The sequence below is a fragment of the Pelodiscus sinensis genome, chromosome 1 (assembly GCF_049634645.1).
Source record: "Pelodiscus sinensis isolate JC-2024 chromosome 1, ASM4963464v1, whole genome shotgun sequence".
Taxonomy (NCBI): Eukaryota; Metazoa; Chordata; order Testudines; family Trionychidae; genus Pelodiscus; species Pelodiscus sinensis.
This window is the reverse complement of record NC_134711.1, coordinates 153,723,890-153,751,252: the sequence shown is the minus strand read 5'-3', so window position 1 is coordinate 153,751,252 and position 27,363 is coordinate 153,723,890. Positions and strand designations below refer to the sequence as shown.

At 42.8% G+C, this 27,363-nt stretch overlaps 1 protein-coding gene across 6 annotated transcripts in view; it reads left to right on the top strand.

Annotated features, from left to right (window-relative positions):
* The window catches only part of CBLB (Cbl proto-oncogene B), a 200,544-nt gene that overhangs the window by 131,277 nt on the left and 41,904 nt on the right, over nucleotides 1–27,363 (top strand). For all 6 annotated transcript variants that reach the window (XM_075907983.1, XM_014570330.3, XM_006116796.4 and 3 more), the window contains exons 10-11: nucleotides 7,769–7,972; nucleotides 25,539–25,724. In XM_075907983.1, the coding sequence (XP_075764098.1) occupies nucleotides 7,769–7,972; nucleotides 25,539–25,724 (390 nt within the window). The remainder of the gene's footprint in view (nucleotides 1–7,768; nucleotides 7,973–25,538; nucleotides 25,725–27,363) is intronic.

The following is a 27,363-nucleotide window of genomic DNA, read 5'->3' as shown; positions in this document are numbered from 1 at the left end:
GTCCGGCTCCGCCAACCATCTCAGTCCATGCTCCTGGCTGCCAGCTGGTCGCTCCTGCCGCTGCTCCGCTGGCTGTCTGCTGCCGCTCCTACCAGCCGCAGGTCGCCCCCGCCAGCTGCATCTGCTGTCCGCCTGCACTCACCGGTCGTCCCAGCAAACCCCTCTGCTGTCCGCCTGCGCTTGCTGGTTGTCCCTTGCAAGCTGCTCTGCTAGTAGCCCAGCAGCACAGCGCCAGGCTTCCCTCAGCAACAGTGATTTCAGCTTTCGTCTGCAGCACAGCGCCAGGCACCCCACAGCACACAGTGATTTCAGCTCATAACAGAGGAGCCTTAGCACTAGTGCTCCACTAGCCCACAGTGAAGTTAACTCCACAGCACACAACTAGACTCCTCGTGGAATCCAAATTAACTCTGATATTCCACAGTGGAGAGAGAAGGGAGTGCAATCAGTGTTGTATAGGCCCTCAGACAGGGCTCTATCACCAGGTACAAAGACCTGTCCCCAGCCTCTCTCATAGCGAGTGCTACTTAGGTTATGGCGAATCAGTCATAAACAGTTCCACCATTCCATTGTCCTTGATTCGCATAATCAGGGTAACAACACTTTTATCCCACCTGCCTCAATAACAGAGAGATGGGGGATCCCACAGTGGCCAAAGTGACCATTTGGGCTGCTGTGAGCACATACTAGACAGGGTGGGTGTGTCTATGCAAATTGGGCTCAGTCCCTGAGGTCTCTTTGCACCACTTGCCACAGTTCACCACCAGATGTCAGGATAGAGTTTACCCTGATCCCACTTACATATACGTTGGAAAAAGGGCATGACCCTCTAGCACCTTTTAGCTCAGCACATTTTTATAAACAAGATGATTTAAAAAATTGCAGAGAAAGTGCATTGCAAACCCTTTAAAAATGCAGAGAGAGGATTCTTCCTCATTACAGATCAGAGCTTTAGGATTTCTCCTGAAGCTTCTTATGAAAATAAATCTTCTCAATATTACTACTTCAGGCAGGTTGTCTCACCTCTGTTTTGCAGGTCTGTTTGTACACTGTGTATCACAGTGAGGCCCCGATCCTGTGACAACTGTAATACAAATAATGAAGAAAAAGAAGCACTGATTTTGGCCTCATTTTCATTAGTTTTATGCCAGCTTACCTCTACTAACTTTAGTGGAGCTTCTTCTGGCTCAAAATTTGATCAGAAGTCTTTTTCAGTTTCCTAAATAAAGTGTAATCATTAGCAAAAGGCAACTCTTAATGAAAGAAATGAGCACTGGGTTTTTCTTCCATTAGCAATTACATTTTCAATTAAATCAAACTTCATTGCAGATTTAACTCCTGTATAATTAATGAGAAGATGAAGAAACATACTGTAGCAATGTCAGTTGTTACAGGCTGCCAGTGGGTTAGTGTTTAATTGCTGTCATAATGGCTCATTAAACATGCCTCAGGAGAGCTTTCCAATAGTTTTTCCCCCTCATAGTGAAACATCTGTGTTATTTAATAAATTGAATAAGCAACTTCAAATCTTTATAGAATGCTAAACATGACATAGTGGAAGTAAGTTTGCAACAGTCTTTTATTTGGAATTTTTAATTTAACTTACTACTTTTACTTTAGACCAACAGTAAGAGGATCATTAACAATTCTTTTTCCCCAGAAAATTATTGTTTTCTTTTCTGTTATGCATAGTGTGGGAACTGCATACTGTATTCAGTTTTTGCAATAACAGCTATGTACATGTGTGGGTAGGTATATTTTGGTTTGTGTATGTCTGTAGACATTACTTCTTGTTTTCATTACAATTGTAGCATGCAAAGCTCTGCTAATGGTAATTTTATTTCTGTGTTACGAGACATGATTTAATGTTTTGGAAAAGGTGAGGGCAGATTGGTAGTTGTGAAAAATGGAGCCCTCCAACAAGCCAAGTTTAGTACAAGTAGGATAAATGAAAGACTCTTTGCATTGCTCTTTCAGTGTGCACAGACACTATTCTGTAGTGCTACTTCCATGCTATTGCAGTTCAAGGGATGCTAGCCCTAAGGAGGGATTTCTGCTGACTTTATTATTACTACTGCTGTAGGTCCATGCAATTTATGGCTTCTCTTTTCAGACTCTCAACAATGTGATGGTTTCTTTTGTGATATGGCTGCACATCCTGTAAGAAGTAATTAGTTTCAACTTATTTCACAAAAGCAACCAAATGTTACTGAGATGACAATTTACATTCAACACAGACTGGGTTTGATTGAAAACAGTGTTCTAAAGGCAAAAGGCTTTATATTTCAAGGCAGGTTCCTTAGCTGACTTATTTTTGAGGTTTATCATATTTATGTGTCTCAATATTACCATTTACAGTAAAAGTCCTTTTATTCAGCCGTACTGTGGGAGTGGGGGCTGGCGGAGTGCTGGTAAATTGAAAATGCCAGTTAAGTAAGAGGGAAGAGTTTTTGGATGTGGGGTGGGAGAGGTGTGGGGCACAGGCTTTGGGAAAGGTCTTGGGTCTAGCAGGGGGTTGAGGCATGGGAAGGGCTTGGGGTGCTAGGCTTCCCTCTCTGGTGGCCCCTGCAAGTGGCTCCCCATCTCTGCTGCTCGTGGCAGAGCCACAGCTTTGCTGGAAACAGGCAGGCATGCTGCCTCTGTTTGCAGGTGCCGCCCTCCCACAGCTTCCATTGGCTGTGGTTTCTGCCTAGTGGGCTGAGAGCCACAGAGTGGCAGCATGCTTGGAATGCCACCTTGCCACACCTCTGCCAGCACCAGCAGGGATGAGGACCTGCTTGTAGGGGCTGTCGAAGATGAGCACCCCCTCATCCGACACCCTGAGTCCCTTCCCAGCCTCAATCTCCTGATGGACCCAAGACTTCTCCCAGAGCCTGCCCCACATCCTCTGCAAGCCCCAGCCCCCTGTCAGTCCTGCACCAACCACACTACGAACCAGACTGGTTTCTTGAGCTTGCTGGTTAGGGAAGTGCCAGATAAAAGGGCTTTTACTGTAAATAAAACCATTTTGTTCTATGGCATGGTTTTCTCTGGAATAACGGATTGATTGCACTCAGAAATATATTCAATTTTAGAGTTTCTAAGGCCCCTGTTCAGGAAGATGTGTAAGTATGCCCTGAACTTTAAGCACATGAGTAGGACCATTGGTTTAAATTGAAGAACTCCACGTGCCTTAAGGTAGGTCTGTGCTTAAATATCTTCCTGACTTGGGGCTTGGTATGTTAACTATGTAAATACTACAGCCATGTATTACTTTGCACAGTATATTAATATTAAAAGTTTTCATAAAAAGCCTTATTCTGCATCAGAGTGGTCATGTGCAGTTTAGTAAGTGAATAATGTTAACACTTTGTACTAATTGGTTTCGCTTGGTGAAGAGACTAGTATGACGGAAGCATCTGTTGGCTAGGAAGGGCACATACTTTGTCTACAATACACAGTGCAAATGAATGATGTTGGTAGGTAGTGGAGAAAATGGTGTACAGTTTGGATCTCCCTTCTCCAGCACTCTGACGCATCCCGAATGAGGGAATTTGCCGGATATGGGGAGGTCCCCTGCCACTAGCCTCCCAGGACGCTCCCCCTCCCTGCAGTTGGCTCCATTCCAGTCCCACTGCCACTGGGTTGCAGCCTGTGGGGCTTGGAATTGGGCATTGGCTTGCTGGAACTCCCCAGCCACCGCAGCTCCACTTCTACTTCGTCCGACTGGGGATCCCTGCCTGGGATGAAGCTCTCCTATCCTGCTGCTGCCCCACCTGCTGGGGCTTCCCAGGACCTGGGCTTGCCTGTTGCCCTGCTCTTGCCACACACTAGTACCCCTGCTGCTCTGTCTAGCTGGGGACCCCCCTGGGGACGGGGATCCCCTCCAGGGATGGGGCTTTCCTGTCCCGCTGCTGCCCTGCCCAGCTGAGGCTCCCCAGAGATGGAGCTCCCTAGCTCTGTGGCCCCATTTCTTCCCACCTGACCAGAGCTCCCCATGGATTGGGTTGGAACTCCCAGGCACCGAACCGCAGATGTTGCCCGAGCCAAGAATTCTGGATTTCAGAGTTTCGACCTATAATAATTAAACTTTTTTTTTTGTCTACTCTACAACATGTTAGTTGCTTAGAAAAGTAAAAGAAATACATTATAGATCCAGCCACATCAGCCATTTGATCCCCTGAAATGAAGTTGGTTTTAAACTATTGATTAGGGTTTCTGGCTGTAGTATTGAAATCTGCCCAAGGTACTGTCTCAAAAAGTAGGTCAAGGATGAAAGTCTCGGTTTGTTTATTTTTTCAGTATAGCATGAAAGGATAAATATAAATGCTTGCTTCACATAACTGCTTTGTCTGTGAGTAACCTGTCTATTTCCCATAGCTGCATTGGATTGGGTTGGATCTTCATATACAGAAGTGACATTCAGCACTAAGCTTGTAAATAGAAGTGTATGTAGAGGGGGAAAGTACTATATACATGATACAGGACCTCTGGTTTCCGTGTCCTGAGAGGTGGTACATTGATAGACTGTAGGGCCTGATCTACACTAGGACATTACACTGAATTTAGCAGCATATGGTTGATTTTCTAAGTGATGCGCCCACACTACTAAGGCTGTTATGTTGACCTGAAGGACCGCAGAAGTTGATTTAAGTACTCCTGCTTTTCACGAGGAGTAATGCCGTTCCCGGCCTTGCACGGTCACATTTACAGTAGGGTAGACACAGCATTGCCAGAAAGTTGAGGCTATTGGCCTCCAGGAGACCTCCCGCAGTTCCCTGTCCTGACAGCTCTGTCCAGAAATTTCACATCCACTGCTCTCCCTGGTGAGCACAAAAAGCCCTGGGAAAAGTTGATTGGCTTTTCCTGTGTGGCCAGTATTGTGAGCACATTTAGAGTAAGCTGCACACCTGGAGATGACCTTGAATAATCCACCAACACTGCGACAACTTCAAATACTGACAACTTTCAAGAGTGGGGAGATGAAGCCATCAGCTCCAAACCAGCAAGAGGAATGCTGTTATTTATAGCAAGATCGCTAGCTGTCTGGTGGCTAAAGGCTATTACAGGGTCGCCCGGCAGTGCTGAGTCAAAATCAAGGAGCTGAAGCAGTCCTACTTCAAGGCGAAGGAGGTGAGCGAACAGTCTGGTGCAGCACCTCACATATGCCACTACTAAGAGCAGGTGGACATCAGTTTGGGGAGCAGCCAGCTTCCTCAGTGTGGTCATGGAGTCCAGCCAAGATGCAACTGGCATCAGCATGGAAGACAGCATGGTAGCGGGAGGAGGAGACTAGCCAAGCAGCAAACCCCAAGAGCCAGTAGCTAGTCATGATGCTGGAGCTGGTTTCCTTCTCCCAGGATGTCTCCCAGGTCAGCACTGACCCCATGGAGAGACTTCTGGTGAAATTACAACTTTTTCTAACTACAAGCGGGTTAAGGGAATGGAGTATGATATGTGACACAGCCTGTGCCTACACAGCGTGGGGGGCCTGGAACAGCTTATTAATGTGTCTGCAGGTGGAGCAGGAGTCTTGCCTGCACAGTTCTATTAAGTTCTCATATAGAAACTCTTTAATCCTTCTCACAACATTTTTGGGGAAGCAAGCCTTATGCTGTCCTCTGCAGCAGAACACCTTCCCTCGCCGAGCCACCAGGTCTGGTGTCATTGATCCACAGTCAGTCAGCATCCACTCCTGATCACTCTGTATGATTCAGAGAAGACTGATATCTTGTATGGCAACCTGGAGGAACGGGGAGGGGAACCTATTAGCGCTCTCCATGGGAAGCCATGTGGGCCAGATCTAGTGTGCGCTGGACAAGCAGGAAGCTGCCTTGCCCCATCCCCCTCTCCCACCTGTAAATTCCTGCCCTGGCTGGGGAAGTAGCACTGTATCAGGAAGCCACATGTGCTGGACCCGTAGGGAAAGCACCTTCTGCTGCCATCTCTCCTCTGCCCTGGTGACCCCTTACTATATCTGCCTGCCTCCAGACCGAGTGTGTCCAAATGGGAAGTTGAGAACCTGCTGTAAAGTGCCCGCTTTAAAGCAAACATTTAGCCTTGCACGCAACACATCTCCTTTATCTTTAGGGACATTTAGTGTAGGCTAACAGATTAAGGTTAGGCTTAACACTGTGTATCTCCTGGAAAGTCTGCCCTTGTAACTTTTTAGCTGGGACTGCAGCCAGCTTGGTGCGAACTTCCCTTCCCACAACATCTGCCTACCTGGCTCAGATCCGCAGGCGAAAAGGGGCAAGGAAGATGCGTTCCATGAGTAGATGGGCTATGTGCACTCCCTCATGGAGGAGATGCAGGCACAGTGCCTGGACCAGATCGCAGTGTGCCAGGGGAGAAGAGCCGTCATGGAGTAGCAGGCGAGGCAGCAGGAGACCATATTCGCTTCTCTAACCACTGTAATGGAGTGCTTGGCATCGTGTGTGGAGAGAGCCTCCTCCCAGAACGCCTTCTCTGCCCTGATGACAACCCTGACTCCTCCTCCCTCAGTGCAACTGTTTCCATCCCAGGGACTGCTGGGGCTTCACGACATGGGGGACTCATTAGGAGCTGGACCCTCCAGGCCCTCAGGAGGCAGAAGGCAGTCCCACAGGAATTCCTGAGCTCCACTCCCCCTTTCTGGTTCCCACTTCATTCCTTTTCCTTTTGTTTTCCACTAATAAAAACTCCTGTTCTTTGAACAATGGTCTCTTTATTGGTTGAACTGCAAGGTTGGGGTGGGGTGTGGGATTAAAGGGAGACACAGGGAATTCAGGGGCACCTTGTAGAGAGCCATGTGGAAGAGTCTCAAAAGAGGCCTTCATAAAACTGTCCTTCAAGGCATCTCTGATTTGCATTGTCCTTTACTGTGCTCTTCTTATGGCGTTGGTGTCCAGCTGCTCAAACTCTCGGGCCAAGTGCTGTGCCTCAGCCCTGTCCATGTGTTGCTTCAGACACATGCACTGTCCATACACTGGTGTTTTCCTAGCCAGGAGGTAGAGGAGGGGGAGAAGCGGCAGTATGCAGAGCCATTTGATCTCCCCATGAGCTGGATCTAGTGATGAGGCTCAGGGCTTTCTTCCCTCTCCCTCAGGAAGCTTGCACTGGTGCTCCAACGTCACGGGGAGGCTCAGGGACCAGCAAGCCTGGAGTGTCAGCACAGGCTCCCCGCTGTGGGGGGGAAAGAGGAGGCGGAGCTTGAGTTGCAGCCCACTTGCAAGGCATGGTCCGCGGACTGCAGTTTGAGAACCACTACACTAGGCATACTGCTTAGAGATGTCTTGTCAAAAATGTTGATGACTTATATAAAGAAATCATATGTATGAAAAGCTCTTGACCTAATTTCCTGCAGAGCTAAAGCTTCCTTTGTTCATGTGTTTATATACAATGTAACCAAACATCCATGTGAGCTATTGTTTTGGGTTTTCTGATGCATAGCTGTGAATGAGCATTGAAATGTAAGTCTAGAAGGCAAAATGTTATATTTGGCTTTATGATCACTATAATGGTGGTGGTTTTAAGATAACAATTGAGGGAATTGTTTTGATTTTGTTGCTTGAATTAACTTTAGTTTTCCAAAATTCATTTTCAATAATCACCACATTAATCACATATGTAAACAAAATAGTTTTTAAAAGGCCACTATAAGAATGAATTATTTTTCTCAGTAAAATACCTGTGGACCTGTTTCTGAGTTCCAAGATCTCTTTGCACAGTTCCAGAACCTGGTGAAGGGACCTTAGCATGAAGAAGAATATGACCCTCTATCTAAAGTAATATTTTTGTTTTTGTGCAGGAATCCGATGGCCAGGGCTGTCCTTTCTGCCGATGTGAAATCAAAGGAACTGAACCAATAATTGTAGACCCTTTTGATCCAAGGGATGAAAACTCCAGGTGCTGCAGTATTATAGATAGCTTTAGCATGCCCATGCTAGACTTGGATGATGATGATGACAGAGAAGAATCTTTAATGATGAATCGATTGGCTTCAGTACGAAAGGTAAATGTTTAGCAAAGTAGGTTTGTAAATCCGTTGTAACCAGTGAGTGGTGGTGTTGTGCATAAAAAGTTTTTACAGTTTATTGAATAGATGTCGTGATGGTGAAGCAATATACATTTGATAAAAACTAGCAACAAAAATGAATCAAGGAGTAGAATAGTCTTGTCTATATAATGGGAAATATGGGTCTGATTCTCAGATTTTGTAAATTGGGTAAACTAATTTGAGTCAAGTGGAGCTACATCAATTTGTACTCACTAAGAATCTGGTTCTATATAGTCAGAATTTGATAGAAAGCACATTATCTGAGAATTAAACATACTTTCTAAACAAGTAACAAAAGTGACCTCTCTGTCTAATTTCACCTGATCAGATCTCCCATGTTTTGACTGAACATAAGTAGATTTTAATCCATGATTTATTTAAATTAACAGTGGCTACAAGATGCCTTGAATCCTCTTGCAAAATCAAACATAAAGTTTTGTTGGTAGGCTTTATTTTTTATATCAACTTTTAAATTATTTGTCGCAGTTTTATCTTTCGGTTTGGCATTGGCTTTTTGTTCCCCTTAATCGTTGATCTTAAGTTGGAATCCTCTGTGTTCATTTTTAGGATAGGTGATTGAATATGGTGAATACTACCACTTTTACACATTTGTGTTAATTTATTTTAAATTGGTAGCATTCAGATTTCATCATTATACTGTAGCCCAGGTCAGATACGGTCATGGAAAGGAATGCTTGACTTTTTTTTCCTTGTTAACTTTTACAGTATGGCTTTTTTTGTATTCTTCCATGTACAAAGATCATACATTCAATCAAATACTCACTTTGGAATTAGTTTTTTCCACCTATAACATCTTAATTTATCATTTCTCAATCATTGTATTTGCTTTTATTAAAGAGCACTACTTTCTTTTGTCCTAGAATATCCGTCAGTCAGTGAGGTAAGATGTATTTTGGGTTTTATCTGCCTTTTCTTATACTTCGGGATCTCTTGTGGCAGAAGATAGTTATCTCTTTATGTTGAAAAGTCACCTTGTGCTGGGGGCAGGACCTCTTCACTCCCCCCTCTGCCTTTTTTTATTGCCAACTATATCCTAATCTCTGTGTGTGGCACTAAAGATGTTTTAGGCTTAAGTTGATGGACTTCCATAATGTTACTTTTATGACTAGGTATAATACAATAAGCTTTTATCAAAGATAAGTTGATTAAAAAAAACAATCACAAACCATTAAGTAGCCTAAAGGAGTATATACTGGTGAAGAGCAAAGCATAAATTAGATCAGTACATTTGAAAAGTCCATGTTCAGCATTTCACTCTGTTGCTCTAAAACTATTTTAAAAGCTTTCAGGTTCATCCATACCACTTTATATTCAACAGAGTTTTATACTGCAGAGCCTGCAGCAAAGCCTCCCAGGGAGCTAGTGTATAGGGAGCTAGGGGGCCATGGACAGGGGCTGCTCTAGCAAGCCCGGCAGGGCTGAAGCCACCTCCCTGCCCATGGAAGGCAGGGAGCTATTTTAGCCCCTATTGGTTAACCAGAACCAGTAAACAGGTGAGGCTTGTCTATTAACTGGTTAACCATTCCCTGACTGAAACCAGTTTTACTGTTACTGCCCATCTGCGTGGCTGAACTGTAACCACCCCGTTCATTGTGTCTGCTCCTAGAACTTTAAAATCACTATGATCAGTTTGCTTTTTGCAGTGCATCACAGAAGGCAGTTAATGACTATTCTCACAGCTGTAGAATACTGCTGTACTGGGATACTTGCTTTCTGTAAACAACACTGTGGCTGTGTCTAGACTACACCTCTCTGTTGACAGATAGATGTAGATTAGGCGTGTCGAAATTGCTAATGAAGCAGGGATTTAAATATTCCATGCTTCATTAACATAAACATGGCCGCCACTTTTTTCCCAAAACGGAGCTTTTTTGAAAAAAAGGCAGTCTAGATGCGGATCTGTTGAAAATACACCCTTTTTCAACAGATCCTGTATTCCTCAAAAAATGAGGTTTACAGGATCTGTCAAAAAAAGGTTTATTTTCTACAGATCCGCGTCTAGACTGCCGTTTTTTTGGAAAGCTCCGTTTTGAAAAAAAAGCGGCAGCCATGTTTATGCTAATGAAGCACAGGATATTTAAATCCCTGCTTCATTAGCAATTTCGACGTGCTTGATTTGCATCCCTCTGTTGACAGAGGGATGCAGTCTAGCCGTAGCCTGTATGTGGGAGGGGGGTTTCCTATTGTATTATTTCAATTTGTTGGCTTCCCAGCATATGTGATTTTAAAACAAACCAGCTTTCCTGATCCACAGTACTGAAAATTTAGAGCATTTATTGTGAATGTACAGCAGCATAAATCTAGTTCTTATTACTTCCCTCAAACACACTCATTTATTGCAAGGATTTGTAAGGGCTGCCTCACCATCGTTCCCCACCTGTGCACCATTAAATGGAAGCACAAACACATCATCCCTGAAGAGCTAATAAATTGACTGTCCTGAATCACACACTGGCCACCAAAGCCCACCCAGCCAAGAATGCTGAAATTATTTTATTTTTAAATTTTTTCACCATTTTCAAGCCGTGGCCAGATGTGGGCTGTGACAGACATCACAGGAGCCAATTTCCAGAGATGTCCACTCCTCTGAGAAGAGCTGCTCCAGCTCCTACTGGTTAACCAGCCACCCAAGTTAACATTCATCTCTGAGGATAAACATCTAGAGCATTCTGTTCAATCACTATTATCCTGGTGATGAATTCAAGGAGTGAATCTTAGAACAAGACCATCAGGCTAAAGACCTGAACTGCACTTGGAAACATATTAGGAGATAGCATCTGTGATTCATGTTATGTGCTCATAGGAAGGATGGGTGGCCATGTTCATCACTAACTGAAGCTTATGAGTGGTATCCTTTGGGAACTCAGAATAGAGCACATTGCAGTTGTTCAGCTTAGAGCTGTCTTGTTCAACCAGTTCTGAAGCAGTAGCTACTGCTTGCTATAGCGAACTATCCACACTCAACTGGCCAAATAGCCACGTTGTTCAAGCCAACTAGCATACTCAACCGGCCAAATGGCCCCATGTGGCTAGCGTGTTGGATACCATGGGCCTAGAGGTGAGAGAGACCAGTCTACTGTGATATGGTATATAGTCTCTGGCAAACCCTTGGAAGTGTATTGGAGGAATCTGCAGAATTGCACTAAGACACCCATGCCTCCCTGCAAGCTGCGCCAGATAGAGGTCCCAACCCCCAGCCCCTCCCACCTAGACCCTGCGCCCAACCCCACTCTTGCACCCCCTCCCTTCCAGAACCCGTATCCCCACCCTGCACCTCTCCCTTCCAGAATCCCCGCCCTACTCCTGCACCCTCCTTCCTGCCCAGACCCTGGATTCCCATCCCGCTCCTGCATCTTCCGCCCAAATTCTCCATCTCTAGCCCACTCCTCCACTCTCTCTCCCACCCAAACCCAGCACCTCCAACCTGCTTGCTGGCAGCACTCTCACACACACTCGACCTCTAATTTTTAACCTTACCCCATAGCCCAGGAAGGCCCCACAAAATTTACTAGCCCAGGGTTAGAACTATGGGTCAGTGGCTCCCAATCCAAAAAAGGTTCCTGACCTAAAAGGGATGAGTGGAATAAATGGTTCACTTTTTCGTGGATCCAATCGTCTTAGCTAGGTACAGTAGAGCTCCTATTTTTTCGTATGATTGGGTATCGAAGAATTCATAATTTGAAAAGGTTTATAAAATTGAACAATACAAAATTATAGCAGCTGCAGCACATAAGTCACATGTCTATATCACTTTCTTTGTTCTTTGAACCACTGCAAAGTAATTTCCAGTACACTGACGGCATTGCAATGTGAAGGGGTGTTGACTTGTTCATCAGAATGAGTTTCATCATGTCATTGTTACTTTTTTTCCTTCAGAGAAATACATGGTTCGTATAACTGATCGTCTGTTAATAGGGGTTCAAAAAATTGAGGATCTACTGTAAGGCAAAGGAATTGGTTGTACCAAAGTCTGCTGAAAGAGCCAATAAAATGAATGTGTTCAGCTAACCTGTCTCACTCACCAGGAAGCTTAATTTATTAATTTTTCCAAACTACGTTGGTATCTTTAGATCATATTGCTAAGAAATGTTGTTGAGTGATAATGCTATGTCCATTGTGACTCTAGACTGAGGAGCTCTGTCCCCAGGAAATCAGATCAACTAAAATCAGTCACTGCTTGCAATATTACTTTTTCTCACCAGAGTTTTTATTTTAATTTTGCTTTGTCTCACCTCTTTTTCTGCATCTTCTTTAGCTGCTACCAGGATATATTTCTTTTTAAATGCATACGCTACAGGTTTGGGTAAACAGTATTTCTCTTTATTAAATTTAGAATAAATAATTCCTGTATAGAAGATACTTGAATCTCCAGGAGGAGCTTTGAAGTTGGGAATAATCTTTAGTATGCCACTGACACGAAGGACGAAATAAAAATGAGTTATCTGACATGTTATCTTTACCAGATCTGGCTTGATGATGTGCAGTCTGGTTTAAAATAAAGCCACACCGAAAAAAGTTCAAATAAAGTTTATGATTGAGAACAAATAATTTAGATTTATGGGTGGTAAGATAATTGTATCAGCTAAATAAAAACATTATTGTTACAGAAAACCAGAGAAGGAAATCACTGACAGTATAGAATCCCATACAGATTTTGGTAGTTCTAAGTTAATTAATAAGCTATGGCCATGATTTCTGCTCCCAAACCATGTGAATAGTTACTTTGATTGGGGATAGCTGCAGTTTTCTAGAATTAATTTAATAGTTGTCTCAATGCTCCAAAAACTGGCTTTGATTCTCACTGTTGTCCTCAAAGTACTTACGAGAAGTCAGCAGCACTGAAAGCTGCTATTTGTCATGAGAACAGGCTCTGTACAGAGGATGAGTAAGTGTATATTTAATGAATCATACATGACTTAAAAATCTTGGCTCTCAAAAAATTGGAGGGATTTTTTGCTTCCCCTTGAATTGATGGCAAACCTATTGTTTGTGGCTGTGCATTATTATTTCAATCTTGACTGCGGTGACATTTATGTTCTGAAACGCTGTAATGCTACAGTTTCAACTATATCGCAATGCGTAAGAGAAAACAATTAACAAAAATGGACTCCCAACATTTATCTTAGCTAACTTCCCGCCTCCTCACAGGTCAGTGTCTTCATGACTCACTTATTTTATTGTAGTTTTGATCCAAAGGTTACACTAAATAACCAGAAAATCTTTGACTTCATCCTTTGCAGTGTCTGAGAGCAACTGGGGTGTTGTTTCAGGCCTCATTGTGCTCTCCAGCGTGGGACTGCCTTTGCTACCACTTTTAAGGGTTCACACAAACTCAGTTTATCCCTCTGTAAAGCCCCCCCACTTGTGCTTTTAATTAACCTTCTTCCGTTCTTTCCCCTTCATTTTTTTGTTGTGATGTCTTAGTTATTATTTGTTTCCTGTCTTCTGTTCTGTGTTTGTCTAATTTTGGCTTCAGTCCTTCTACCACTTAGATGCATAGGCCCAGATTTTAAAAGATAGCTCAGTATGGATGTGCTTAGCCTCTCAAAGCCTAGTTTAGAAACCCAGATCTCATTTTCAAAAGGAACTGTCAATTGACTTTAAACTGAGGTGCTTAAATGCCTTTTGAAAATGAGGTTTGGGCGTTTTGGGCATTCTGACATCGAGCACTGCAATGCCCGAATGCCTTTAAAAATCCGAGCCCTACATGTTAACTTGAGTTTGTAATAATTCCATTGACTTTCACAGTTCTATTCATGCAAAGGTAAGCCTATGTTTGCAGGATCATGATCTTAAACTATAAATACTTAAGGACAGGGACCTCTCCTTGTTTCCTAACCCTCCAAAGCCCCATGGAAACTTAGAAAGTTACTCATCCTTTAAGTTTTATATAGCATTAAATTGCCCCTTCCCTTCCTCATTCCATTCTGACATCTGACCTAGAAAACCAGCCCATAGGATTGAAATATAGTCTCTTCAAATGGGGTAATAAAATAAAATTCAATAGGGACATTTCAGATATGCAGACTCTCTCTGCTTTGTGATGTAGCATAAAACAAATTTGTGCCACTTGTTTTTCATTTACTGCAGGCTGGCTAACCTGGACATTAATTGCACAACTTTAAACAATTTTATAAGGGTTTATTTAAAAAAAATAAATGAATGAAAGGGTCTGGCAGGCTGGAGGAGACAGCTGGCTTTCATTTTGTGCCAGTTTTGTTTTGCTCACATGAGTCCTCAGAGCAGATAGAACAATCTGATCCAGCTGCCCTCTTTATAGTTAAATTGCAGTAAATTCAAGGGGGGGGGGGGCGAGGTTTTGATTTTTATTGTTTCTCATTTAATAGCATTTTGATTCACATTGTGACAAGTAGGTTTTGAAGCTCACAAGCTAATTAAAATTAATGGTGATGTTAACTACTTTAGTGGTGCTATTCTGAGGCTTATAGATTTGGAAAGAGGGAAATGCTCAGTTACAAAATACAGGTGATCTTTAAGCAGAAATGCTAGATTTAAGAGACCTTAAACTCTGGATTAGAAGTAATTGAATATACTGCATATTTGTGAGAGCTTGTCTTCTGTGATTGTCTGTCTGTTCAAAAACTCCTCCTTAACAGTAAGAGCTAGGACCACCAACTTTGATATGCAGCTTTCTCTTATCATAACTTAAAGCAAGGTAAGAGTTTGGCTGTGCCTGGAATGGGATCGCTTCACATAAAACCATACAGAAAAGAGACAGAATCACCAAGTTTGCTGGTGCCGCCCGAGCCGTGAGTCTCCCATCCCTTAGGGAAGGGGGGTAGAGAGTTGAAGCTTTTTACCTAGATTCATACAGGAACATTGCTGGCTGTGTCCAGGAAGGGCAAGAGCAAGCAGCCCTGGTATAAATCTCAGGGGAGGACCTTTCGGTCCGTTCCCTATCCTAAGCCCCACCTCACCCCCCCATAACCTGAGTCCCTCACCACCCCCTTCCCTAATTACCCGAGTGAGACCGGGTAAATGTCTTGTTTATAATATTAACTAGTTCATTCTAAATAATGCATTTTGTTGGACTGACTGGGCAAGATCAAATAGTCAACCCTGTTCACACAGAAGAATGTGTACTTAGCCGTGGTGGTGTTGTGTAGTTTTGAGTCCCCATACAACCTTGAAATAGTTCCAGATGATATTAATGCAACTAGGACATAATCATCCTTATGAAAACAGCATGAGCTACTATAAATAATCCAAGTTTCCAGTTAGGCTAATGAAGATTCAAGGAAATTTACTCATTTAGTAATCCCAAATAGTCCAGTGCCAGTGAAAATCTACTCAGAACTTCTGAGACATTTCTTGAAGCAATCCTTAAAATATTTGTGTCTCTTCTTACAGTACATTGTGATCCTCACAATTTTTTTTTTAATCAGTCATGTTTTCAGGCTTTAGAAAGTATGTCATTCTTGGATTTGAAAAGAAGACTCTTGGATTCAGAAATGGCTTCTTTAGCACTTGGATCAGAAAGAGATCTTCCAGAAATTGCAGTAGTCAGTAACAGAAGCATTCTTATTCTCTCCTTAATTTTGAATCCACTAAGAGAACAGACATCACAATTTGCTGGCATTTAAACGTATCTAACTGAGCAGCACAATTTTGGTTCGCTGCAAGCCTGAAAGATTGTTCTGCAGTACTATTGCAAATTAAGTCATAGCTGCTTTTCTTCTGCAGCATTTGTGCCTTCTTGATGTAGCTCGTATTATTACAATACAATAGTTATTGCACAGCTCTATGTTGTCACGGGCCCTCGGAGAGGTAAGGCTTTCAGCATTTTGTCACTGCCAGCTTTATTTGTCCTTTTCTATCTATTTATCACTTGTTATTTAAATACAGTTTTCTATGTAGTTTCATCACTTGGCGTCAGCCCTGCTGCAGGGCTCCTAGCCCCTATCTCTCCACCGGGACGCTCTGGTCCTGGAACATCCATGGTCATACCAGACCAAAGCCCCAGTTTAGAGAAGTTCAACTCCTAGTAAAATTGTCTTAAACAATTCCCAGTTGTCATTAATCTTATAATTAAAGTCGTCCTCCCAGCTGATTTGGCTCAAAATTGTTTTCTGATTTCCGAAATTTGCCATTTTAAATCACCAATGTATGTTCAATGGCAGAAAAACCCTGCATTAAAGCAGAGCTAAGGCTGCATGGGGCTGTGTCATCCCATTGCAGAATGTTAAGTTGATCAAAACTCAGACTTTTGAAAACAAGGAAATGTGCAATAAGGTTACCCGGGCAATGTTTACGTTGCCCTCTTTCAGCAGTGCCCTGTTACACACGCATACCTGTTCTCTGCCAGCCCCACAGTTGCTGAAATGTACAAGCTCTTCATCTCCTTTCTCAGCCTGTTCATTGTCACGACAAAGTGGGCTCAGACTGTCTTCTAAATGGGTCTCCAAAAGATAGCAAATAGTTTGAGGGAAATATTTGCCAACATGCCAGGTGTAGAATTAGGTGAATCTACATTAAACAGTGGAGACCGTATTTTGGGCCTTCTTTATAAAGATGTATTAGTGATAGGATGATGTGTGGATTATTTTCAAATGTGCAACAGAGGAGCTGTTATCATTATATGAGCTCTATGTCTTGTACCCTGTCATCTGGGTGAGCGACAGGAAGAGGTGCACATGTATCTTCATGATCCAGTGCACATCACTTCTGTGTAAAATTGTGCGGGTTATGTCAGTATCCAGGCTTAGGGCTTTTATTACTAAGGACGTTTGTCAACTGGGAAGTGGAATATCAGAGGATTCTAATGCTTTAGGGATAGTTAAGTGAAAATATACGTTGAGTAAGTGTAAGGGAGTTTGAAAAAGGTGATGAAAAGTTTCTGAACATGGTATACACATAGTATGCTTTCTTGAGTACATTCCAGCATCTGGAACTCCCTGAAACGTCAAGTGCAAAGAACCAGTGATGATGCATCAGATACACATATGGAGGTGCTGTCTGAAGAGGACAGAGGGAAAAATGGCTTGGGCAAATTTTTTGTTTTCCTTTTTGTGAATGGTTAGTAGAAGACAGTGAAGAGTATATACAGCAACTGTGCAGTTGGCAGAACAAAGGTAAATGTGTTAATGGGGCATATTGGAGCATTGCTGAAAGAGGGGCAATGTTAAGGTTGCATGCGCACTTTAACTAGGTACTTCCTGGCTTTCAGAAGCTGTGACCTGTGATTCAAGTGTATCAATCCCGTTATTCAGTCCAAAACTCCTTTTCTCTTATGTGAGGGCTTGTCATTAGCTCATATTTTTGACTGACATGAAATTTGTAAACTTTTTAATGGCATTTTTTCAGGGCTTATATCTCTAGAACCCTTTGATCAAATCACTCCATGTTTTGGATGCTATTCTGCACCCAACTGAGGCACGCCAGATTTCAAAGAAACCCCATTTTAGAGGACTTGGAAAGTTGACTTTTAAACAGCTTGTGATACAAGCTTAACTGTAGTGGCACTGTTGGATCATTGTATTAGAGAAGGGGTAGGAATGGTGTTTCTAGCCTCTGTTTGATAAGGGCTGGAAATGGACAACAGGAGAAGGATCCCTCTATTACCTGTTCTGTTCACTCCCTCTGGGGAATCTAGCATTGGCCACTGTCGGAAGACAGGAGACGGGGCTAGATGGACCTTTGGTCTGACCCAGTGTGGCTGTTCTTATGTACTGATCTGGATTTTATTCTGTTTGATAACATTTATAATGTGCAAGTCACAATCACTTGTATTTAAGCTACCATTAATTTTTAATTCTCTGATCAGTTCTTTATCTGTCAGGGCAAGGTCTAATTTCGAATTCACCTATGTTGGATGCAACTGTTGAGCAGTCATGAATTTGTCATTTATAATACTTGAAAATTCTGAGGACATTCTGGTATTTGCAGATCTCCAGCTTCTATCACTCAAAAGTGAAGGTCCCCCAGGATATCCTCCCCCGCCCAAACCTTACGCTTTATATACAGGACCATAAGGATTCAATCATCCTTTTAACTGTCCTGATATGATGGTCTGTAGTGGACACCAATTAATAGCCCACCTTATGCTTTATCTGTTAGGACATTCATCCATAAGCATTCAAGATAATTTTCTTCCAAGTTATCGGTGACTGGAAACAGGCATGTCATTCTTGACCTACAGTGCCTCTCTCCTTCCCCTTTTGCATACTCAGTCCTTCCTAAATAGGTTATAGCCATTGATTTGAACATTCCACTCATGCTAATAACACCAGGTTTTAATAACACCAGTTAAATCAAATCTATGCTCGTAAATGGGCAGTGAGGAATTTATTCTCATTATGTCCTTTGGTTCCTTGATTAATTTGGTTCTCAACATCTCAAGTTTTGTGCTGAGTGCTCATATCTTCCCTCTTTTTACCCTCTCCTTTTATGATTAGTTTAACACTCTCCTTTCCACTCTAGCCAGCCTCTGTTCCAGGAGATTGGTTCAACTTTTGCTGATGTTCAGGTTATCCAAATTAGATAGCCCCTTTCCTCATAAGTTGGACTGGTGTTCCACACAATCAAAAGTCTCTCTAATTCTGCCAGTGGTTTGCTTCCAGAATTTTCAGCCTTCTGTCTTCTTTTGCTCATGGGACAGAGAGGATTTGAGACGATTGTTTGGAAACATGCTAAAGCAAAATGTCCAAGTTCTCTGAGAGCTCTCATCTAAGAGCTATCCATGCTGCCATGTCATTAGTGTTAATATGAACCATTCCCAGTGAATTCTGGACCATCACCTTTAGAATACTATCCAATCTTTGGGTACGTCTAGACTACATGCCTCTGGCGACAGAGGCATGTAGATTGGACTACTCGGCATAGGAAAATGAAGTGGCGATTTAAATAATTGTCGCTTCATTTAAATTTAAATGGCTGCCGCGCTGCGCCGATCAGCTGTTTGTTGGCTCAGTGCAGTAGTCTGGACGCTCTGCGGTCGACATCAAAGGCATTTGTCGACCTCCCAGGGATGCCTCATCCCAGGATGATGCCTTTGATGTCGAACGCGGAGCGTCTAGACTACTGCACTGAGCCAACAAACAGCTGATCGGCGCAGCGCGGCAGCCATTTAAATTTAAATAAAGCGGCGATTATTTAAATCGCCGCTTCATTTTCCTATGCCAGGTAGTCTAATCTACGTGCCTCTTTTGCCAGAGGCATGTAGTCTAGATGTACCCTTTGAGAGACATTTCACGTCTTGGCTCCAAAAAGGCAGTACGCTGTCGTCTTATCCACCTATCTGTTATATAATGCTCTTTCAGTTCTTCTGACTATTGAATCCTTAGCAAGGATGGTCTCTTTCCTGCATGTCTGGATAATTTTTTGTGGGTAAATTTGCTTTTCTTATCAGTTGGGCTGAGCTACCAATAAGAGGTGTGTCCTGTACGTATCAATATTTCCTTCCAACAGCTGAACCTTGAGAAGTATTTTCCAGTATCCATCTAGCTGTATGGAATTTCTCCTGCTTTTCTTTTCTTTAGTACCTGCAGCCAGTTGCCGGTTACTGTCCAATCTTCTCTGTCTCCAACCATGTAGAATACCAGTACGATTTAGACTGCCAGGCCTCCTCTCTGATATCCTCTCACTCTTCAGTGGCTAGCTTCTTTCTTCCTTGAACCTGATGTTCTGATGTTTCCTAAACCTGGCTGTCATGGAACTCCTTAGTCTATTTGGCCTCTCCAATCCAAGAAACTATTCCTCTAGCATAGTCATCACCTTGCACTTCATGCATAGGAAGTTTCTTCTGGTTTCAGGTAGGAGAGAAAACATGATGCTTTCATTGAAGATCACCACCTCTGTTCCATCTCCATTGATCTTGACATCACATGTAGAGCTAAAACTGGGAGGAAGGTCTCTTACACTCCCTCTCTCAACTCCCTCCGGAAGTTTCCTGCTAGCTCAGGGCTGGGCAAGAGGTGGCTTCTGGGCTAGATCCTTCCTGCCAAGCTTCCGGATCTAGCTTGTGGCTGCCTCACCAGTACTCTTACTATAGAGCAGCTGCACCCACTTTAAACAGCAGGCTGCTAATTGCTCTGAAAACAGAACAGGCAGGAGAAAGCTTTGTGCAGTGTCCCCACCCCCTAGCAAAATCCCCCAAATCCCATTGGCTAGTTTCCAGCCAATAGGAGATGAGAAATTTTGCTGAAGGCAGGGGCAGCAAATGAAGCCTCCTTCCCCCCCCCCCCCACCCCCCATAACCTCTCCTGGAACCTGTGTCCCAAGCCCCTGACCTAGATCATAACCCTCTTCACCCACACTCCCTTCCAAACCCCATCCACCATCCCAGACCCCACACCCTCTCCACAGAAGTACGGCCCTTGGCCATTTACCAAAATCTTGGAGTGCCCTGGCCCCCCATTAAAAATTATTTCCGGCCCCTGTGCTAGCTGTCTCTGGTCACTGCTCTTATTTGCCTAGCAAATGACTTTATATACCAAATCTCCCTGTTAGCATAGCTCAGCTCAGCGCCTCCCCTCACCATCAGGGAGTGATTATCTACTCAGAAACTTCAAACGGCCAGGCAGATCAAAGACGGAAGGGTCAGAACAAACTTCTGTATTACTACAACACTTGTGAGTTACCAGCCATGGCAGATGGAGCAGAAATAGTCACATAACTATCAGATATTCAGTTTAAAGCTTATCACATGGTGAAATGAAATTAAATAACCTAACAGATGGGGAAACATCTTGAATTGTGAAGATAATAAAGTGTTGGGCTGATGAATCAAGAAAGAAATTGTGGTGTGTTCACAATAGAGTGCTCAAAAAAATCCTACACATCGAAGCATTAGAAAAAGATTTGGATAATATAAAAGATTTTTAAGGTGGAGTACAAACCCCAGATAATGTTGGTATTATAAATAATTCATTGCACCTAAGTTTTCTGCAGTTATCTGTCTAAGTGTTTCCTCCTCACCCTGTATCAGAGTTCTTTTCACACACAAAAAATTAAAACGTTTATTCAGCTAAATTAATTTAATAGCCTACTGAAAGTACAACTCTGAAAACTGACTCCAATTCTGGCCTCTGTGTTTGACTGATTTCAATTTCAGATTTGTTCAGTTAGGTGTTCTTCCTCTCTCTCTTCCTCCTTCCCCCCACTCCGAAGCACAAACTGAAATCTGAGAATCAAGCTGGGTTCTTCCTGTGTTATGTATCATCACCCCCAATAAAGGTTCTACAGACAAAATTAGACCCTCATTGATATTTGTTGCCCCTATTATCTTCAAATTAGGTTGCACAGTTATAATTGTTTAGAAGTTAAACATAAGTGTTTAGTATGGTGTGCCGGAAACCAGAATAACCTGTTAGCTGGTTAGGCAAGGCAAACAGAAATACTCTTCTGTGTGCAAATCATTCTTTCTTAACCACAACCCCCATCTGTTAATACAATACGGGATAGCAGTCTTCCTCAGTGGTAGCAAAGACATGAGTGCTAGCATTAACTTGCTACTGGCATATTAATTGTAGTGCTGGGGCCACAGCTCAGAGTAGATTTACATGAGGTAGTGACTAAAACGTCATCAGCCTCCAGTGACTTTTTTGCAATGATGCTCCTTGGTAGACCTGCACTAATGAAAGATACAGAGGTGAAAAAAGTGCAGTGCAAATGAGATCACAAGGGTTACGTCTACACTGCACGATTATTTCAGAATAAGCTATTCTGAAAGAAATGTTCCAAAATAGCTTATTTCAAAATAGCATGTCTACACTACGGGGAAGCCTGAAAATTAGTTCGAGGAAATTAGTTCGAGGACACACTACCTTGATTTAGAGCCCCAGGAAGCACTGGGGAGTAATTACTTTGAATGGCCTGGGAGAGGAGCTATTTCTAAATAGCAGCTGTGGAGCATCCAGGCTACTGCTATTCCGAAATAGCTATTTCAGAAGAGGTGTTATTCCTTGTGCATTGAGGTTTACAATGCCAAAATAAGCCACCTGTTATTTCAAAATTATTTTGAAATAATGGGCTTCCTGTCTAGATGCTCACATAATTATTTCGGAATACTCTCCATTATTCTGAAATAATGCTGCAGTATAGATGTACCCAAGGAGCATATTGAAGAAGAGAGAGCCATTTTACATAGTCCCTTCTCAGCGTAGGACCATATAGGAGAAATCCATAACAAACAGTGCTGAGTCTTCTTGGAGATGCTTTCTGAAGATCATTGTTCTGTCTAGTATGGCTTCAAGGTGCATAGGTGTCAGATTTGGGGGTGCAATCCGGACCAGTAGGGATTGCTATCACCTACACCTTGAATACCTCACAATGCTTTGCTGTTATAGCTCCCAGTCTAGGCCTCTCATATTAACCATGCAGGACACTCACTAAGTGTCTGTGTGTCGTTATAGCTTTGATCTAGCCACAACAGCCTGTCAGCAACCCACCAGTGACACTGTAGAAGCCTGGATTACTACTTTCAGGATAAACCCCAAACATGCCCAGTCCCAGATTTTCCCCAAAAACATGTGTTCTGTCTTATCCAAACCTCTCCTGGGGTGGTGGTGTTGGTAATTCCTTTCCCCTGTTCAGGGATCAATGTACAACAGTTGATTAACTGGAATTACAAAACAATTGTAACACACCACTGGCTTAATTTTGATTTATACAAAGTTGACTTAACTACAAAGTAAGATCTTCAGTAAATACAAGGTTTTAAACTCAGTAATGGTTATACAAGAGAAATACAAATAAAAGTCTTCCTAGTAGCTGTAACTTAACATTCTAGACCTAGATCAGTGTAAAATATCCTTATACTACATCTTCTCAGCAACAGGACTAACCACATTCTCAGGTCGGAACCAGTGTTCCCCCTAATCATTTCCATCCATATGTGGAATAGATTTTTTGTGTGCACCCAGGCATGTGCTGGCAGAAACAACAACCTAGCTGTGAGGGCTTTGTTAATCAGCTGGGTGGCATTTGAATCTCTCCTGAGCATCCGCACAAGCACACAGATTACACAGAACGCTGGTCAGAACCCCTCCCAAATTCCAAAGGCTGGTTCTTTTGTCACCTTACGTGAAGGGGGGTATGGAGCCTGGGGTGCTTTTGACTTTCACTTTTAAAGTATAGTCACCATTTGATTCATTTTCCTGAGGGTTACCGTGAGATAAAATTCCTTTCTGTTGTGAGGACAGGAGTCTAGTGGTGAAAGAGGTTCCAAGTTTGCTCCAGTGCAGATTGATCTGTTTCTGCCTCCGATCAGATACGGCCACTTATCAGGCAATTGCTGTTCAACTTTGACACCTTTCTTGAAGCAGTAACTTGGTTTTTTTGCTTTTGAAGACTGAGTTTGCACATGCCTCCGACTTGCCTGGCGAACACACTTCTGAACATAAGCCAAAATCATGACTGAACTTTATATATAATGTTGATACATACATTTCACCACAATATTATTGATCAGTAATTCATCAGTTTTAAAATGTCTGACAAAGCATATTTTTGTACAAAGAATATTACAAGTAAGGTGTGCATTCGAGCATAATAGGTGTGTTATATAAATTCAATGGAGTGTCCAGACTAGTTGGCTAAGCCAATCTCATAGGGAAATCAAGATTCTTAACATGATGGTGTATCATATCATAAATGTCTGAAATTAAAGACTTTTGAAAAATATAACTATTCCAGGTTTTTTTCTCATTCAGCACTATTTTCCTATATTCATTAGTTGGCTTTATCTTCTAGCCAAGTATGTTTTCCTCTCTATCTCAAACACCTTCTATTATGCATATTTTATATTGCTTTAGATTTCATCATTTTTGCTAGCAGATTTCTACAGTGGTACAGTGTAGTCCAAGAGGCAGCATGTTATGTAGCACTATGTAATATAAAGACTTATTAAAGCACTTATTAAAGTGTGTACTTAAGTGATCTTAAACACATGCTCATGTGTTTCCCTGATAGGTTCTTGAGACTTTGTCTACACTAAAAAGTTACAGTAACTTAGTTACGTTGCCCGGGGTATGAAAAATCCACATGCCTGGAGTAGTGTATGTCAGGCAACCTAACCCTGCTCTAGGTCAGTGGAAGAATTCTTCGGTTGACCTATCTACCATGGTGGGAGGTGGATTAACAGTGGCACTGCTGAGCGTTTCAAGTGTAGACGAGCCCTGAGTTCATGATGGAAGATAGGTTATCTAGCCTTTGTCAGTATCTCACCTTATACAGCTGGCAGAAATGAAATACCAATAGATAGATCTTCAGAGCAGGTTTAATGAAAACAAAACACAATAAAACAACTTTGAAGCTAATGTATCTCTCCTGCCTATTAGTATTTCATTTCTGCCAGCAGATTAAGCTGGAAAGTGTCTGTATGTATTTGTTTCAGGGGGAGAGGGGGAGGAAGTGTTCACTTACATGTCTATAACTTGTTTGAGCTTTTGGCACTTTGTGGTCTGAGTTCCAGAGTGCATTAGCACTCCAGGCGTCTATTTCCCAAGTATTCTGTCTCTTGCTTCCAAAATGCACCATTACAAACTTTACACACATCTATATTTTGAATAAAGATGATGTATAAATGTAACTATAATGTTTGTTTTATAAGCGAGTCAGATGATTTTCATGAACAGGTTGCAAACCTGAATATATGAATGGTACAGAAAGGGATTAATATGAGGATTGAAATCCCTTGAATTGGATTATCTGTATATTACAGGGTATATTTGTTTTCTTTTTCTCTATATTTAGAATAGTCTTTAAAAAAACTACTTAATTTTCAGTATCAGTGTATATTTTGTGAGGCAAAGACTGAGGAAAGAAATCAGCTTAAACTTTGGCATTTGTGGACATTATCAAATTTATACTACATGTAATATTGATTTGCATAAATTGAATTTAGTCAACGGAAACTTATAAACCAAATTGAATCAGAAATGATTGTTCTGATGTATGGTAGCTTGAAGATTTTGCTTACTGAAAACTTAGAAGAACTAACTCAGTTTTATATGGAAGTGTGATTTTAAAACTACTTACAGTTCAGTGTGGTAAATGAAAGATTCAATCTTCATTTAAGAGTTTTTAAAAAATAATTAATAGACTCCTAAATGGAATGTACATATACATTAAACATATAGCAGGAGGAATACATTAAACATATAGCAGGAGGAAAACTTACAACTACTGTAGTAAACTTACCATCCTTGTTTGTCTGCATAAGTCTCTTTTCAGTTTCTGGAACTGCAGTAATACATAATTTCTTTGCATCTGTTTCTAAATCTTGCAATAATGTTATTTAAATGGCGTTTCAGTAAAGGTTGGAGGAAGAGTGGCATTGCAGCAGGTTGTTAAATAATGCTGTCTTTGAGCTGCAAAGTGAGTGTCTTAATCAAGATAACTGGGGTGATGATGAGCACTTCTAGCAGATGGCTAATTGCAAGCACCTTCCAAATATCAAATGCCTTAATCAAGCAATGAAATCTGTAATCTTAATGGTTCAGGTAAGCACTAATAATGTGCTGTCTTTTTTGTATTTAAGTGCAACGAGAGACAGAATTCGCCAGTGACATCTCCGGGATCTTCTCCACTTGCGCAGAGAAGAAAGCCACTTCCAGACCCCCTACAAATTCCCCATCTTAGTCTCCCACCGGTGCCTCCTCGTCTGGATCTCATTCAGAAGGGAGTAGCACGGTCACCTTGTGCCAGCCCTACTAGCTCACCAAAGGTAAATCTGATTTTACCATGTTTCTGTCTAGCTGAATGGTGAGAGATAATACTGGTTAGTTTCAGGGTGCATTTTTCAAAAGATTGGCCAGTGCATTTTTTTAAAAATTTACTACATCAAAAATATCCCCTAGGCTTCCTATGAAGTCCCGATGTACAGGCAGTCCCCGAGTTACGCGGATCCGACTTATGTCGGATCCGTAGTTACGAACGGGGATTTCTCGCCCCGGAGAACTAGAGCAGCGGGATGCCTGGTCCCGCCGCCCGCCTTCTCCGGGGCAAGAAAAGCTGCTCCCCGTCTCCCTGGCTCCGCCAGCAGACCAGGGAGACGGGAGCAAAGCGTCGGAGCACCGGGGGCCAGACCTGCGGCCGCTTCTAGATCAGCTGGAAGCGGCGCGGGTCCTGCCGGGTGCTCCGCCGCTCTGTTCAGCATCTCCCTGTTCTGCAGACCAGGGAGACGCTGAGCAAAGCCGCGGAGGACCCGGGCCGGACCGCGGCGCTGATCTGGAAGCGCCACGGTTCGGCCCGGGTCCTCCGCAGCTTTGCTCCACGTCTCCCTGCGTCCCCCCCCAGCAGACCAGCTAGTGCCCCCCCAGCAGACCAGGGAGACGTGGAGCAAAGCCGGGGGCCTGTGGTAGAACAGGTGGGGCACTGCCGGTTGGTCCCGCAGCACCGCTTCTTGGCGCTACTGGACCAACCCAGCAGCACCCCAGCTGCTCTGCCCCAGGCGTCCTGATTCAGCTGCTGATCAGTTTCAGCAGAGGCTGAATCAGGATGCCTGGGGCAGAGCAGCTGGGGTGCTGCTGGGTTGGTCCTGTAGCTCCGAGAAGCAGCCGCGCTACTGGACCAAGCCAGCAGCACCCGAGCTGCTCTGCCCCAGGCGTCCCAAAGTCAGCCGCTGCTGAAACTGACCAGCGGCTGACTACAGGAAGCCCGAGGCAGAGTTGCTCTGCCCTGGGCTTCCTGGAATCAGCTGCTGATCAGTTTCAGCAGCAGCTGACTTGGGGACGCCTGGTGTTCTTATCTTGAATCTGTATGTAAGTGGAACTGGTGTCCAGATTCAGCGGCTGTTGAAACTGATCAGTTTCAGCAGCGGCTGATGCCAGTTCCGACTTACATACAGATTCAACTTAAGAACAAACCTACAGTCCCTATCTTGTATGTAACCTGGGGACTGCCTGTAATTCTAATATATCCCAATTCACAAAATAAGGGCTTAATGAAAGCCTCCTTTAAATCAGTAGAAAAGACTTACTCCCTTCAATGAACCTTGAATCAGACCCCATGGCTATCCTCCTATATGACATCTGGCAGAATCAGCTAATGAGACGCAAACACGATTTCCTACTTAGATGGCAGTGTCACACAGAATTAGCTCCAAGCTTATATTTTGCTCTTTTGATGTCAATGTTACACATGATTAGCTCCATGCTTATATATCACTATTTTAAAACCATAGTATTGACATAGTCTGATGGAACAAGTCCCTCTAATAATCCCTGATTTGCAACATTAAACAGCAACTGTGAAAGTACTCTAAAGTAGATTTAAAAGGTCATTATCTGCATTAAAATTGCATGTTGTAATCAAATGATAATTGAAACTCTTTTCCTGCAATGTCCTAGCAAGAAGAACTATGC